Here is a 17,552-nt window from a genome sequence, read left to right on the forward strand (position 1 = left end):
TTGATACTTGTATCTTTCTCTGCCCAGAAGTTGCTTGAGTCTCTTCTTTGATTTCCATCCTTTCATTTTTTTCTTTTCTCTTTCTGGAATTTCTTTTATTTGTGTTGATCCTCTCAATCAGAGGATCCTCTGAACCAGGATCCTCTACTTATCTTTTTTTCTCTTGTTTTCTGTTTCTTGGTCTTTGTTTGCTTGGTCTTTGTTTGAGTTTTTAATTTTTGATACCAGGTTTTGATTTTCCAGAACTATTAATGTTACGTGAATTTTTTTTAAATAGCATACTAGTCTGGTTGTAAGAAGAGTTTTTTGTTTGGTTATGTTTTATCGTTCAGGGTATGTTACTTCTCCCTACCTTTGGGGAAGTTTTCTTCTAGCAAAGTCAGTTTTCTCCAAGATGTTTGTCTTTTTTGATCTCTGTGTCATCTAATAGATGAGGAAATTGAGGCAAAGAGAGTTTGCACAGCTTGAGCAGGCTCAAATAGATAGCAAGAACACAGGTATATCAGAACTCAAAAACCATACTTCCTATAACACCAAATGAGACATTTTTCTTTTGCATCATTAAGAAACAAAGCAAAATAAAGCTATAGTTTTAAAGAGTTACTCTAGGATTGAATATTAATTTTAAAAATATAAAATGTTGGAAAAGTTCTCAGATGAGCACATGAGTTAATACTGAGTTTTTCTCTTTGTGTTTGATTAATTTATTTTCTAGTCAATTTTTGAGCATGAATTTAAGGAAAACATGAAGCTTGAGGCAGTGAACCCTCTTCTCCCTGAAGAAGTGTGTGTTGCTACCATTACTGCAGTGAGAGGCTCCTATCTATGGCTCCAGCTAGAGGGTAAGGGCTAACATTCCTTAGAAGCCTACCTGTGACCACTATCCTTTGCTTTTCCTGTTACCTCTGTAATATGATTAGCTATGTAGGGGTTTTATTCAGAGACTGCTAATTTGCGATTCAAGATACTAATTTGTGATACAAGATTTCTAAGGTAAATTCTAAAAATTTATCTTCCTGTCCTTGACTTTCAAGTTTGAGGAAATGACTGTAAATAAAAAACATCAACTATAGAGTCCTCTATTTTCTTGAAGAGAAAAAAAGTGTAAGTTAAATGGCATATATTTTGATGTGACGAAAATATAAATGAGCATGAACATTTTTACACCTGGCTCATTCAAGAAATAATATTTTGGCTGTCCCCAATTTATAGAACCAAAAGGTATGTATAATAGAGAAGATATACTAAAAGTAATATTCAAGGGTTGGACTAGTTTGTGAATGGAAAGCATAGTGTGAGTACTCAGTGTGGCAGTAACTATATATGGCCTAGATTTCTTTTTTATTTGACTGACTCAGTATTTACTGTTTCCAGTTTATAGAGTTAGCATTGAGTGCAGATTTCCAGGACTTGTATTGAATATAGACTTCTACACAATGCCTACTGAGTATCTTGCCTATGTCACTTTGAATTCACTGGTGTACCTCCTGGCGTATTCCTGAATACCTAATGTTCTCATTGAGTAGAACAGTTACTTTTGCCCTTTGATTTCTAGTTGTTTCTTGGAGTTGACTGACTTTTGTTAACATCTGAATGCTATTCTCACTTCAATAGCACATACACTAAAATTGAAACCATAAAGAGAAGATTAGCATGGCTCCTTGCACAAGGATGACATGCACATTTGTGATGGGCTCTATAAAACAAAACAAAACATCTGAATACGACTACTAGTAATTCTAGTTGCTTTTTGGTGTTCCCTAGCTGAGAATCACCCGGTACATTCACTGTCCATTTTGGTTTTTAAGCATTTATGCATGGGGGACAGCTTTCCTTTTTTCCTTAGTGTTTGTCACACATGAAAAAGTAGGTTTTTTGTGTAAAAGTATTACAGACTGTTTTATTGAAATAGTAGGACATTAACTAGGAAGTAATTTAGGGGGTTTTTAATTGACAAATAATTTTTTAAATCTAAACAGGTTCTAAGAAGCCCATACCTGAATGTATTGTGAGTGTGGAGTCCATGGACATATTTCCTTTGGGTTGGTGTGAAACCAACGGCCACCCCCTCAGCGCTCCTCGGCGAGCACGCGGTAGCTATGTATTTCTGTGTCAGGGGTTGATTGATAAATTATTTGTTGTGTGACTACAAACATCAGGATGAATCTGGACATTTCAGAGAAAAATAAAATGGTTATTATTTACTGAAACAAACATCATCTGTGTTTTTGTGGGTCAGAAATTTGGACACAACTTAGCTGGGTCCTCTGGATCCAGGTGTCTCACAAAGCTGCAATCAAGATGACTCTAGTCATCTATGGTGCAACTGGGGGAGGCTCTGCTCCTGAGTTTATTCAGGTAATTACTGGCAAGAATTCATTTCTGTGTGGGTTTTTGGACTGAGGGCCTCTTCATAGGCCAGCTCACAGCATTGTAGTTGGCTATCTTTAAGAAGTCAGAATGTTTTTATAATCTAACCTTAAAAGTGACATCCACCCCACCCCCTTTTAAGAACAGCTTCATCATACCCCTTAGTAATCATCTCTCCATTCTTCCCTAGCCCATGGCAGCTACTAATCTCCTTTCCATCTCTATAGATTTACCTGATCTGTACATTTGTGTAAATGAACTCTATAAATGGAATCATATAATATGTAGTTTTTTGTGACTGACTTCTCTTACTTAGGATAATGTTTTCAGAGTTCATTCATGTTATGTGGGTTGTCGGAAAAGTCATGACTTATTTTTTTCTATGTTTTTCAAGCAAAAATGCATCATGACTTTTCCTACAACCCAAAAGTTTTACATTCTCCCCAGCACTTGCTGTTTTCTGGAAGGTTTCTAGTAGGCTAGTTGGCTTTTTTGGGGTAATAGCCATTTTGGAGGGTATGAGATGATATCTTACTATGGTTTTAATTTGCATTTCCCTAATTGTTACGTTGAACATCATTTCATGTGCTTATTGGCCATTATTATATCTTCTTTGGAGAAATGCCTAATAAGTCCTTACCCATCTTTTTAATTTTTATAATTATTGAGTTTTAAGATTCTTTATATAGTTTAGATATTAATCCCTTACCAGATAGATGATTTGTAGATACTTTCTCCCATTCTGTGGCTTTCCCTCTCTTGACTGTGTCCTTTGGACATCGGTTTTATTTTTAATGAAGTCCAATTTATTCCTTCTTTTGTTTCCTGTGTTTTTGGTATCATAGCCAAAAAATCATTACCAAATTCATTATCATGAAGATGTTTCCCTTTGTTTTCTTCTAAGAGTTTTATAGCTTCAGCTCTTATGTTTACATTTTTGATCCATTTGAGTTTATTTTTGTATTTGGTGGAAGTTAAGAATTTAGGTGGTATTCCCTTTTCCCAGCACCATTTGTGGAAAAAATTACTTTCTCCGTTGAATGGTCTTGGCACCTTGTCACAATCAGTTTTTCTTTTGAATATCTGTTATTTTGAATATCCTGCTTAGGAAGTATCCTGCTTAGGAAATATTCATAAGAGTTGATTGACCCAGGGAACCCTGAAAATATTTTTGGTCTTTGTTTAAAGACTCCTACACAGAAAATGTGCCTTAGTCTGGATATTTAGAGGTAGCACTAATTTGTAGTATTTACTAGTTAAATATACACAGAACCAGATTTTAAATAGGCTGTTAATATAATACATATTTAATTTTTTAAAAAATTTTTCTTGACATTTATATTTTTGTTTTGTTCTTGTAGTACACAAACAGAGGAAAATTGCAGTGGTTCAACCAGAAAAACAGTAAGTAATATAACAAATATTTTGTATAGTTGACACTTAAAAATGAGAATCTCTAGAAAAACAAATAACTATTTCAATAGAGTATATCTCTTCATATGTTATTTTCTCAGATGGGAACATACTCCTTCAATTCAGAATACTTTTTTTTTTTAAAAAGATTTATTTTTCCATACAAGAGCTGGGATACAGGCCAGAGGGGGGTGAGAGGATTCACCAAAGACAGAGTGGGGAACAGAGCAGGCAGATTGACCGAAGTACACTGCTGAGGGGAGCAGTGGGCAAGTCAGAAAAGGTCTGCTGAGCCGTGTGGGTTGCTCCCTGGCCAGGCTGGAGGATCAAACTTGTGCTGCAGAGGCTGCGGACAGCTTTATGGGTTGCATCTTACCCCTTGCACTGCCGGGGAGGTCCTCAGAATACTTCTTATAGATGCACACATTTTCTAAAGTGGCATTATATATACAAAAGGGTAAAATGAGGTTGTATGATACTCCCTGAGTTGAGATTTGGCTATTAGAGCCTGAGGCTATTTGAATTAAAGAGAGGAAATGGAGTCTTTCTGCCGTATTTGTTAAGGAAGAGCAAAAATTATAAATCAGGGGCCTCTTGGTGGTGCAGGGGTTAAAGTATCAGCACTAATAAGCTGTCACTAATAAGCCACTGCTGCAAGAGTTCAATCCTAGGCCAGGGAGCTGACCCACATGGTGCAGCAGACCTCTCCTGTCTTGCCTGCTGCTCCCCTCAGCAGTGTCTTTCAGTAGATCCACCTGTTCTGTTCCCCACTCTGTCTCTGGTGAATCCTCTCACCCCCGCACCTCTGGCCTATATCCCAGTCATTGTATGCATAAATAAAATAAATCTTTTAAAAAATTGAAAATCAGAATATGATCTGTCACAGTGGGGGGAAAGAAAACTTGCATTAGAAGATAACTCTTAAAAAAAAAGACATACCAAGAGGAGAGCCTTCGTATCCCATTGAGAAACCCTTAGTAGAATACCTTCATACATGGCTTTTGAGAAAGATTTAGCAGTGCCATAAAAATACAAGGGTTTCTGTGTGTATGTTTGTGTGTTTAAACATTGGGTTTTCAATTCTGTATTGGTCTGCTTGGGCTCTCATAACAAAGTAACACAGACTGGGTGGTTTAAACAACAGAAATTTATTTTCTCATAGTTTTGGAGGCTAATAGTCCAAGATCAAGATACCAAATTAGGTTCCTGGTCAGGGCTCTCTTCCTAGCTTGCTTGGAAGCTGTGTCTGCACATGGCGCAGACAGGAAGCAGAAGCTAGGGATATCTTTTTCCCTTTTTCTTACTATATGGCCACCAGTCGTATTAAACTATAGCCTCACCCTTATTTACCTAAAAGCCCTATCTCCAAACATATACTGGGTGTTGGGGTTTCAACAAATGAAACTAAAGTGTACACAATTTAGTATATAGCAAATTCTATGTAATTTGTAGCTACTTTTAAGTAGAAAAATGAAAATACAAGTGGGAGGAAAAAAACACAGTATTGTTTCCCAGGTACAGGTGTGAGATAGCAATAATGAAAACTGGCCTTGGGTTTTTCATTGACTGAATTATCAAGACTGAGCTAATGCTTAGTTAGGGCATACTCTAAGAAGATAATAATACTTTGGCCTTGCTACATACACAGTAAATCTAGGTTGTGTTGTATTGTTGTTGTTGTTGTTTTTTTTTTTTTACATAATTTGTCTTCAGTTTTGAAACTAAAGAAAACAGATCCTGTGTAAAAAATATTTTGGTTTTTGCTTAAAATAAGTTTACTTGTGAATTAAGAAACCCACAAGGAATTCTATACTTTGTTGCTCATATAAATGAAAGAAAATTGACTTGAACTTGTAGTATCACAGCATTTTCTGCAGACTGTTGGCTCTTAGAACTAGAATGTTAGAAGTTGGAACATGTTCATAGTTTTAAAAAACAATTTTTTTTTTTTTAAAGTAAAATCGAGGGAAGCACCTTCCCTTACAAATTTTGTAACCTACCACATTTGCTTTCTTAGATTTGAGGGAAATTAGCTGTTAGACTTTACTGACCTTAAGGGTTATCTCATGATTTTGTGTGTTTTCTTGACCCAGAATACCATCTTCAAGGACTCTCCATGAGGGCCTGAAGAATCAGGAGCTGAACTCCGCAGACTCAGGTAAAAGTACATATAATCTTATGAAAAAGAGGAACTTTAGTTTCTTTTAATGGATTTTTCCAAAAATAGATTGAAGAACACATTTGATTATAGGCTGTAGCTTCATAGAGGGGTGTCTTAATTGTGTTTTAGAATAGTAACTGTAAGACATGTATTTAGTTTAACAATTATCTCTAAGCAGTTTCTGTTATTTATAATAATTATAGCTATTTTTTACTGATCACTTATCAGTGTCTCGAGGCAGTATTACCATCACTGAGTTTAAACAACCTGAGGCTTTTCAGGCAATAGTCTTTCTTAAGCTGAGTAGTTGAAACATGGATATTTACTCATTTTTAAACCCTTTTTTAAAATGATATAAACATTCTCTCTTTCTCTCTCTCTCTCTCCCCGTGTGTGTGTGTGTGTGTGTGTATTTTACAGTTAAAAAAATAGTCATAATAGTCATTGGGAAAACAGATTATTCCAGAGGGAATGCCTGATAAATGAGACAAAAATCATGGTTTTTTTTTTTTTTTTTTTTTTACCCAAAGGTTTTTTTCCCTAGAACTGTTATTGACGACCTTTGCTGGTTGTATAGCACTTACCATCTTGACTGTGTATTCTTGTACCGATATTTATTTGGAAGGTATTTAGTAGTTGCCTAGAAAAGAAAAGAAACCAGAGTTCACAGTGGTCACACAATCTATGGCTGGTAGGGTCAAAATGGACCTCAAATTTTTCTCAAGTTCAAAGTACTTTTCTCTCTTCTTCCCACTGCCTTTTCATTATATCACTTAAACAGAATCTGAGCTGTTTTAACACATTTACTTTTTTAATAGTTACCTTTATTAGAATAACAATTTTATTTGTTTATTTTTATTTCCTTATAGTTTTTTACAGAACTTTTAGTGCATTTAACACATAGGGTGGTAGTGGCACTTTCATGACATTAAAGGGAAAGCCCTAAACTTTCTCTAATATAAATAGCTGACTGATACGTAACTGCTAAAGAAGTTTCCCTATACTTCTAGTTTTCTGTGAACCTTGTTCAGAAACATTTTTGTATGTATATGTTTACAAAATAATTTTTCTTCAGCATTTATACATTCATATTTACAAAATAAATATTTTTCAGCATTGAATGATCATACGATTTTTCAAGTTTATAATGTGAATTTCATTGGGAGAATTTTTTAAATGTTAAACCATCCTTGCCTTCCTGGGGTAGCTCTCACTTGATCATAATTCTTACTTGACCATGTCTTTTGCATGCTCAGCAGAATAGCATTAGTACTAATTTCTCTTTTGCAACTACCCTTTTAAAAGTTGCTGTATAATTGATATATTAATTTCAGATGTACAATACAGTGATTTGACATTTGTACATTTTATAGATAATCACAATACATCTAATTAACATCACCATACCTATTTACATTTTTCCCCCTCAGAGGAAAACTTTTTTTTTTTAAAGATTTATTTATTTATGCATACAAAGAACTGGGGTGTGGCCAGAGGTGTGGAGGGGGAGAGAATTCAGCAGAGACTGAGCAGGGAACAGAAAAGGCAGATCAACTGAAATACACTGCTGAGGAGAGCAGCGGGCAAGTCAGGAGAGGTCTGCTACACCATGTGGGTAGCTCTCTGGCCGGCCGGGGCTCAAAATCATGCTGCAGAGGCTGCAGATAGCTTCACAGTGCTGTGTTTAACCCCTTGCGCCACCAGGGAGGCCCCAGAGGAGAACTTTTAAGATGTACACTTGGAGTTACATCCCTGGCCAGGGAGCTGACCCATATGGTTGGTGCAGCAGCCCTCTCCTGTCTCGCCCACTGTTCCCCTCAGCAGTGTATTTCAGTCAGTCTGCCTGTTCTGTTCCCCACTCTATCTCTGAATAGTGAATCCTCTCACCCCCAACCCTAGCACCTCTGACTTGAACCCCAGTTCTTGTATGGGTAAATAATGAAATCTTTTAAAAAAAAAAAAAAGTACTCTCTTAAGCAACTTTCAAGTATATAATATAGTATCATTAACCATAGCTGCCATGTTGCAGGTTACATCCCCAAGACTTATTTATAGCTGGAAGTTATTGTACCTTTTGGTCACTTTTACGCATTTCGCCCATTGCCCTGTCTCTTCCACCTCTGTCACCACCACCCCCCTCTGCCCCAGTAGTCACCATGTGTTCTCTGTGTCTATGAGATGGGTTTTTTGTTTGTTTTTTCACATTTTGTACATGTAAGTGAGATCATAGGGTTTTTGTCCTTTTCTGAGTTATTTCACTTAGCATACTTCCTTCAAGGTCCATGCTTGTCATGAATGGCAGGATTTCCTTTTTGTGGCTAAATAATATTTCATTGACTAATATTCAAATATATTTATACCGTATTTTCTTTATCCATACATCCATTGATGACTTCCATGTCTTGGCTATTGTAAATAATGCTGCATTGAACATAGGGGTGCATAGATCTTTTCAAGTTAGTGTTTTTATTTCATTCAGATAAATACCCAAAAGTGGGACTTTTTGGGTCTCATGTTGTAATTTTGGTTTAAGTTTTTGAGGAACCTCCATACTATTTTCCATAGTGGCTGCACCAATTTGCATTCTTACAAACAGTGCACAAGGGTTCCCTTTTTTCCACATCCTTTTCAACACTTTCTTGTCTTTTTGATAATCACTATTCTAATAGATGAGACATCACCTTCTCATAGTGGTTTTGATTTGCTATCAAAGGGTAAGAGAAATTTTAAAAATTACAAGAAAACAGTTTTTTAATGTTAACTATACTAATGCCAACTGAAACTACAGAATTAAGGCATATACATCTCCTGTTGTGACCTCTACCAAGTTTGTGTGGGCTAGGTTTTGTCATAGGTCAGTGTACCCTGGGAACATATTCTGAGACTCTGATACTTACATACAGGTGTTTCATTGGGGAGTGCTTTTGGGACTAGTTCCTGGCAGGGTAAAGAAAGCAGTATTGGGCAGAGGGGAAAGTTCAACTATAGTCCATTTGTAACAGAAGTTACCACCAGTCATACAGGAAACTGGGATAGCCACTCTGAGTCACCCTTGCCTGAAGAGTGGTGGCTATACCTTTGTAATTCCTTATTGGTTACTTGTTAAAAATTGGCTGCTGCTCCCTTTCCACGTCACATAGGGTAGAACCTTGGGCAGAGTGGCTCTTTTCTATTGAGATCACACCCTGACTGAGGATAATTGCAGAACAGTTTTACAATCACCATTCCCAGCAGCAGGGAGCCTAACTACCTTAATTCCAAAGAGAGGGATCTGGGTGGCAGAGTTCAAATGGGTAAGTGGACACAGACATAATAACCACTGTGCTGAGACTACATTCTTTTATTTTTTTAAAGATTTGTTTTATTTATTTATGCATAGGGTATAGGCAAGAGGTGCAGGGTGGGGGTAAGGGGGTGAGAGGATTCACCAGAGGCAGATTGGGGAGCAGAGCAGGCAGACTGACTGAAAGGCACTGTTGAGGGGAGCAGCGGGCGAAACAGGAGAGGTCTGCTGCACCATGTGGGTTATCTCTCTGGCAGGGCATCAGACTCAGGCCATAGAGGGGATAGTGCTGACACTTATCCCCTAGGCCACCAGGGAGGCCCAAAGACTACTTTTTTTTTTTTTTTAAGATTTATTTATTTATTTATACAAGCATTGGGTACAGTCAGAAGCGTGGGAGGGTGAGAGAATTCACCAGAGCCAGAGCGGGGAGCAGAGCAGGCAGAAGGACCGAAGTACACTGCTGAGGGGAGCAGTGGGCGGCAGGAGAGGTCTGCACGCCATGTGGGACCCTCCTCCAGTGGCCGGGGAGCAGCCGGGGATTGAACTGGTGCTGCAGAGGCTGTGGGCAGCTTCGCAACCCAGAGCTCAACTGCTGCGCCACCAGGGAGGCCCAAGACTACATTCTTAATGAAAGAGTGAATACTGTGTACTTCAGGGCAATGTGGGCAATGTATACATATTTCCTTTCCTTAACATTGGATTAATAGGGCAGTATCATCAGAAGAGTTTGTCTGCTCTATATGAAAATGAAGATGTTTTAGTGCCTTTGAATTTTTTATATTTATTAGCTAACTTCCAACCACTATGAGATAGATGAAAAAGTTACATTGCAGTACAGTATTCATACTGAAAAATAGTTGAAGGCTTAGGTACATTCCATAATGCCAAAAAGACTTAGAGATATGGGGGCCTCCCTGGTGGCGCTGGGGTTAAAGACACAGCACTATCAAGCTGTTGTCAGCCAATGCAGGACAAGTTTGACACCTGCCCCATCCCCTAACCCCAGGCCAGGCAGCTAACCCACATGTCGCAGCAGCAGACCTCTCTTATGTCACCAGCTGCTCCCCTCAACAGTGTTTTTCAGTCACTGTGCCTGTTCTGTTCCCACTGTCTCTGGTGAATCCTCTCACCCACCCCCGCCCCCAGCCTGCACCCTAGTTCTTGTATGCAAATAAATAAATCTTTAAAAAGAAAAACTTAGAGATGTGGTCACAATGTAGTCTCAGCCCTTAGAAATATTTCAGAATAGATTATTGAATAATTGGCAATCAGGAAGCATCATGCCTTCTTAAAGTAAATCCTCTACTTCCTTTAGTGCTAAAAATACAGGCCCCTGGAACATTATTGCATTTACCCAGGAGTTAATCTGCACATAATTCAGTATGTTGTTTGATATTAGCAGATGAATCTATAAATAGTTATCAGTATTTCTTTTTTTTAAGGGAAGCCACCATAGGGTTGTTTTGGGGTTTTTTTTAGATTTATTTATTTATGCATACAAGAGCTGGGGTACAGGCCAGAGATGCCGGGGGTAGGGTGGTGGTGAGAGGATTCACCAGAGACAGAGTGGGGAACAGAACAGGCAGACTGACCAAAATACACTGCTGAGGGGACCAGCGGGCGAGACAGGAGAGGTCCGCCTTGCCATGCAGGTTTCTCCCTGGCCGGCCAGGGATTGAACTCGTGCTGCAAAGGCCGTGGATCACTTCACAGTGCGGTGCTCAACCCCTTGCACTACCCAGAAGGGTATTCTCAGACAATGTGTTAAGCTTCAAAATATGTAATTCCTAACTTTATATGATGGTAAATAGACTTCTTGTTTCCCAGTCACTTCCCCATTCATCTTTGGAAACAAAAGGTAGACAATGACTTTGTTCTGAATATTTGTTTTTTTCATTTCCCAGTTATGATTAATGGAAAATATTGCTGTCCAAAGATATACTTCAACCACCGTTGTTTCTCAGGGCCATATCTTAACAAAGGCAGAATTGCTGAGCTTCCTCAATGTGTAGGACCTGGAAACTGTGTCCTAGTCCTCAGAGAGGTAAGGTTCTTGCCTAGAGCAAAGGAACTTGGAAATTTCACAGCAGTCTTGTAGATTTACTCATACAAGGATCTGTATGTCATAGATGTGACAACTCTACCAACATGGATGGAGCTAGAAGGGATCATGCTCAGTGAAATAAGCCAGAAAGAAAAAGAAAAATACTGCATGGTTTCACTTATAGGAGGGATGTAGGGGATCCACATCAGGGATTAAGGGGGGAAAAAGTTATTAAAGTAAAAATCAAAATCAACAGGCAACTATAAACCAGAGACATTCTGCCAGGGGAGAGAAGGGGGTAGAATCGAAACGGGAGGGAAGAGCACAAAGGACTAGGGTGATGGTTCACAGGTGAATTGGTGGTGAGAATTTCATGGGCACTATAACTGAGATGAGAAAGCATACATTGTACAAAAATGAAGAATGATGTAAAATAAATAAATAAATATGTTTTAAAGTGACTAACTTTTCTCATGTTTTGGATAAGAAAATTGGGCACTTAATTATTTCTGATCCCTAGAAGTCATTCACCTAAGCAGTTCTACACACAACAGGTTCACTTCTGTCAACACAAATGTCAGAGTCCACATGAGAACTATGAAAGAAAATATGCAGTTTTACTTTAGTTCTTGAGAGACTGTGTGGTGTTAACCCTGAAAAAGCTACACATCCATTGGCCTTTCAGAACTTCCCAGCCAGTGCTATACTATCAGTAATATATGTGAGGGGTATTATACCTCTTAGTCATTAAAGTAGAAAGGCATGCTGTGGGAGCTTGGAGCCTTCTGGGACAGATACTTGCAGCAACAAGAAGACTCAGCTGCCTACAAAGTGTCCCAAACAAATACAGTTTTTTTGTGTGTGTGATGTGACTGACTTGGAAAGGATTTAGAAGCATATATTAAAGTGATTTTTAATTCATGGTACCTGTTTCTTTTTCACTAAAATGTTTTGAATATTGAAGAAGGATCTGGTTACTTTCTTATTTCCAACTTTGGCCCTCTGCCTCATCTTCACCATTATTATTTTGTTAATATTTATTAATATTGCTAGCATTGATCTCCTAATTGACATTCTAGGGTTCTAATGGTCTATTTTTTTTTTCCTTCCCAACTCTTGTTTTGGTTTTAAAAAAATGGAATTCAGGTCCTCACTTTACTTATCAATGCAGCCTATAAACCCAGTCGAGTCCTTCGGGAACTGCAGCTGGACAAAGACTCTGTATGGCATGGATGTGGGGAAGTCCTTAAAGCCAAGTGAGTAGGTTCTGCACTTTATTCTTATTTGTCCCTAACAGGTCATGGAATCAGGTCTTCTTGGATAATATTAGAATACTTACATTCTGTTGGTTAGTTTTTCAGCTATTTATGAAGGAGCAGTTGTTTTCTTTTTTAAGTTTCCATACTGCCATGAGCCAATATTTTTATTAAATATGATAAAAATTAGTTATAAGAAATAAGAAATTTGAAAGACACAAAAATATGAGAACAATTTTTGTTATTAAATTTGAGAGCAATATAAAATTACTTTCGCAAACTACTATGAAAGTTTTATAAACGTTTACTCTTATTACCTGACCTGATTTTGTCGTGGATGGGTGACACTTGGAAGGTTATGCTGGTCCATGGGTCATACACTGTGGGTCACTATCATAGGGTAAAGAAAGATTTACTAAAAGTCATTGTTCTTTCAGTAGTTAGTGTAGAAGTTACTATTTGAAACTTAAACTTAGGAACCAAAAGCAAGAACTATATTTTGCTAATTTAAATACCCCAGCTTTTAATTATCATAGCTTACTAAATTATAAATTTACTTACAATGTGCATAAACTTGTTTTCAGTGTTCTTAAACTTTAAAGAATATTCTAAGTAGTAAAAAAAAAAGTTTACGTCTGTTAATATAGTTGATTTTTCTGTGGTTATTAACTGGCCCATTAAACTTAGTATCTGGTGTCTTCCAATGGCAGATACAAAGGAAAGAGTTATCGCGCTACTGTTGAAATAGTGAAAACAGCAGATCGGGTAACTGAATTCTGCCGGCAGACCTGTATCAAACTGGAGTGCTGTCCTAATCTTTTCGGTCCACGGATGGTTCTGGATAAATGTTCTGAGAACTGTTCTGTACTTACAAAGACCAAATATAGTGAGTCATTTTTTCATATTTGTTACCTGTACCTTTTATCCTGGTAAGTTTTTATTTCACAGGCATTCACTTAGTGCAGAGATATACAAACTTTGTCTGTAAAGGACCTAATAGTAAATATTTTGGGCTGCAGGTCATATGATCTTTTTTGTATATTTATTTTTTGTTTTCACTGTTTAAAGAACACCTTTAAAAATGTAAAAACCATTTTTAGCTTGAGTACCATACCAACGCAGGCCGTGGGCTACATTTGGCCCACAGAACCTAGTTTGCTAATATACACACACAAATATACTGTAATGTAATATAATAATATGAGCATTGTATATAAAGCATGTAATGGGATATATAATAATATATAATTCATTCACATAATCTGCAAGTATATTTTATGTGTCCGCTGTGTGCCACCACTGTTATAGGAGCATTGGCATGGCATACAGGAGTAAAGAAAAAAATCCCTTTCTTCATTGAGTTTACATTTTTATGTGGAAGACAGATAATAAACAAGTGAACAAATATAGAGAGGTAAGTACTATGGAGAAAAATGAAATAAAATAAGCAAGTAAAGTAGGAGTGTGAGGAAGACAGGGAGGTTGGGCGAAGTTTATACAGATGGTCAGGACTGTCTTCCTGATAGGTAACAATCTGAAGCAAGAGAGCCAACTGTGTGCAGACATGTGGGTGAGACTGTTCTTGGTAGGGCAGCAGGAGCACAGGCATGTGGCAAGAAAGAACATGCTTAGTGTCTTTATTTTTTATTATAAGTTCTTTTTTTTTAAGATTTATTTATATATACAAGCACTGGGGTACAGGCCAGAGGCTGGAGGGTGAGAGAATCCACCAGAGACAGACTGGGGAGCAGAACAGGCAGAAGGACTGAAATACAATGCTGAGGGGAGCAGCGGGCTCGACAGGGGAGGTCTGTCGAACCATGTGGGAATCTCCCTTGCAGAGCGGGAATTGAACCAAATCAAACCGGTGGCACTGCGGAGGTGGTGGACAGCTTCACAGCACTGTGCTCAACCCTCTGCGTCTGCGCCACCGGGGAGGCCCCTTTAAAAAGCAGCAAAGAGCAGGAGTGGTTGAGGAGGTAGGAGGGTGTGGAGCAGGTAATGGGAAACCTCTGAACCAAACCGTCACCTGTTCCTTCTCATTGCTTCTCTTCCTTGTGAAATGGCAAAAAGGAAAAAAGTCATACAGGTTGAAATTTCCAATTCAGAGCCTCTTCAAGGTATTGTTACCAAAAGACAAAATTTTGTTCAACCTTTTCTTAAATCCCACAATATAATGCAGAATAGGGATTTCTAATTCTGTGCCTCATAAGTTTTATGTATGCAAATCACCTGAGGGTCTTGTTAAAATAGGGGTCCTGACTCATCAGATCTGAGGGTGTCTGTGACCAAAGTGTCTGCATTTTCAATAAGATACAAGATGTTGATGTTTTAGTTCCAAGATCCACTTTAGCAAAATGAACTTTCTAATAAATATTACAAATTCATGTAAGAATGTAACCTTCTAGTTTCTATTTATTGGATTGTTAACTCCTTAAAGGCACAGATTATCTTAGTTTACTATGTCAGAGTTAGCACTTACTTTGCAAACTTTTAGTAGCTAAGTGAAATACCCTGTTCATGTAAGTCCATATTTAGCACACCACTTCGAGCCTTTGGAAGATGCATGGATTTTGTTATGCCTTTTTTTTTTCTGTTTTAACAATGATACATTGAAACTAGCTTAGATTTTAGGAGACAGTCTTTGTAATTTTTCTTAATTAGTAATTTGAGTAACGTCAAATGGATGTATGTTCTATATACATCCTTTAGAAGAACTTAGGTTTTTTCTGCAAAAATTATATTTCAATATCTAACTCAGCTAAAATATATGTCTCATTTCTTTAATAGTCTCTGTATTCTACTCGATATATAAATATGTGAAGGATCTAGAATTGCCAAAACAATTCTAGAAAAGATTAAAATTGGAGGACTTCAAATTTTACAAGAAAGCTATAGTAATTAAGAGTGTGGGGTATTGCTGACCCAGTAGTCAGCGTGATGGCACAGAATAGAGAGTTCAGAAATAGAGCCAAAAAATGTGAAACAACTTATGTGGTTAAATGATTGTCATCAGAGATGACAAAAAAAATTAATGGAGAAAGGAAATTCTTTAAACAAATGGCAGTAATACAATTTGCTATCCAAATCAAAAAAACAAAATTCCTTGGCTTGTACCTCACTTTCTACAAAAATCAAGATGTATCATAGACCTAATATAAAAGCTAAAGCTATTAAGCTTCTAGAAGAAAACAAGGATATCCTCAAGACACCAACATAAAGGGAAAAATTAATAAACATCACCAAAATTAAAAATCTGCTTTTTAATAATACTGTTTATAAAATGGAAAAGACAAGTCACTGTCTTGGAGAAAATGTTCTTGCTATATATCTAACAAATAAAAATTATATACACTGTATCCTGTATATACATATATATGTATTGTTTCATATATGTGTATATATCCAACAAAGAACTTATCCCCAGAATATATTAAAAACTCTCACAACACAATAAGAATTTTTGAAGTTAGAGAAAGCTGGTATCTGTACAACATTGTGAATACATTAAAACCACTAAACTGTTCATTTAAAAATGGTTATGTGAATTTTGCCTCAATTCAAAAAAAGAATCAGAATGTTCTGGAATTAGATAGTAGTAATGGTTGTATAACATATACTAAAATGTGCACTAAAACCCAGTGAATATGTACACTTTAAAATGATGAATTTTGGGCCTCCGTGGTGGTGCAAGGGGTTAAACACCACACTGTAAAGCAATACACAGCCTCTGCAGCATGAGTTCAATCCCCAACTGCCTGCCAGGGAGAGAGCCACATCGTGCAGCAGACCTCTCCTGACTTGCCCGCTGCTCCCCTCAGCAGTGTATTTCAGTCAATCTGCCTGTTCTGTTCTCCACTCAGTCCTCGCATCTCTGGCCTGTACCCCAGCTCTTGTATGCATAAATAAATCTTTAAAAAAAAAAATAAAATGATGAATTTTATGTTATGAGAATTATATCTCAAAAAATGCAAAACAAGGGCCTCCCTGGTGGTGTAGGGGTTAAAGTCTCAGCACTATCAAGCTATCCATTATCTAGCCACATTGCTGCGTGAGTTCAATTCCTGACACAGCAGACCTCTCCTGACTCGCCCGCTGCTCCCCTCAGCAGTGTACTTCAGTCTATCCACCTGTTCTGCTCCCCACTCTGTCTCTGGTGAATCCTCTTACCACCTCCCCCCACACCTCTGGCCTGGACCCCAGTTCTTACATGCATGCATAAATAAAATCTTTTAAAAATGCAAAACAAAACAGCTTTAGCAAATGAATAAAAGACTTGGACACTTGACAAAAAAAGATAGGCAAATTGCCAATAACAAGCACATGAAAAAGTGGTGTTCGGTATTATTAGTTATCAGGGAAATGTAAATTAAAACTGCAAAGAGAAGTTACTACTCCCCCACTAGATTGGCTAAAATAAAAAAGACTGACAATCCCATTTGTTGGCAAAGATAGTAAACAACTAGATTTTTCATTCATTACTGGTCAGAGTATAAAATTCACCTCCCTTTTAGAAAACTGTTCAGTAGTTTTTTTTTTTTTTAATAAATTTTATTGTTATATTCCCCATACAATTGCAGCCCCCCCATTCTGACCCCAATCCCTCCCCTCCCGCCCCCGCCCCCCTAAAAGTGTCTCTGGTTCATAGTTTTCTGTTGATTTTGATTTTCACTTTCTTATAGTTATTCATTATTCCTGGTCCCTTATTTAAGTTTTCTAGATTCCTGCTATGAGTGAGACCATCCGGTATTTTTCTTTTTCTTTTTGGCTTATTTTGCTGAGCATGATCCCTTCCAGCGCCATCCATGTTGCTGCAAATTGCATGTGTTTATCTTTTTTGAATGCTGAGTAATATTCCATGGTATATATGTACCTGTACCACATCTTCTTGATCCAGTCATCTATTTTTGGGCATTTGGGTTGTTTCCAAAGCTTAGCTATTGTAAACAGTGCTGCTATAAACATAGGGGTGCAGGTGTTCTTTGGAATTGATGTTTCTGTGTCCTTTGGGTAAATACCTAG

The 17,552-nt window shown here is 37.5% G+C and overlaps 1 protein-coding gene across 1 annotated transcript in view; it reads left to right on the forward strand.

Moving 5' to 3' along the window:
- The window catches only part of SFMBT1 (Scm like with four mbt domains 1), a gene marked incomplete at its 3' end in the record, with an annotated part of 47,641 nt that overhangs the window by 26,538 nt on the left and 3,551 nt on the right, over positions 1-17,552 (forward strand). The window contains exons 10-16 of the mRNA XM_084248154.1: positions 716-842; positions 1,980-2,093; positions 3,732-3,774; positions 5,877-5,941; positions 11,135-11,274; positions 12,421-12,530; positions 13,241-13,416. Of these exons, the coding sequence (XP_084104280.1) occupies positions 716-842; positions 1,980-2,093; positions 3,732-3,774; positions 5,877-5,941; positions 11,135-11,274; positions 12,421-12,530; positions 13,241-13,416 (775 nt within the window). The remainder of the gene's footprint in view (positions 1-715; positions 843-1,979; positions 2,094-3,731; positions 3,775-5,876; positions 5,942-11,134; positions 11,275-12,420; positions 12,531-13,240; positions 13,417-17,552) is intronic.

Source organism: Talpa europaea, assembly GCF_964194135.1.
Source record: "Talpa europaea genome assembly, chromosome: 11".
In the NCBI taxonomy this organism is placed as follows: domain Eukaryota; kingdom Metazoa; phylum Chordata; class Mammalia; order Eulipotyphla; family Talpidae; genus Talpa; species Talpa europaea.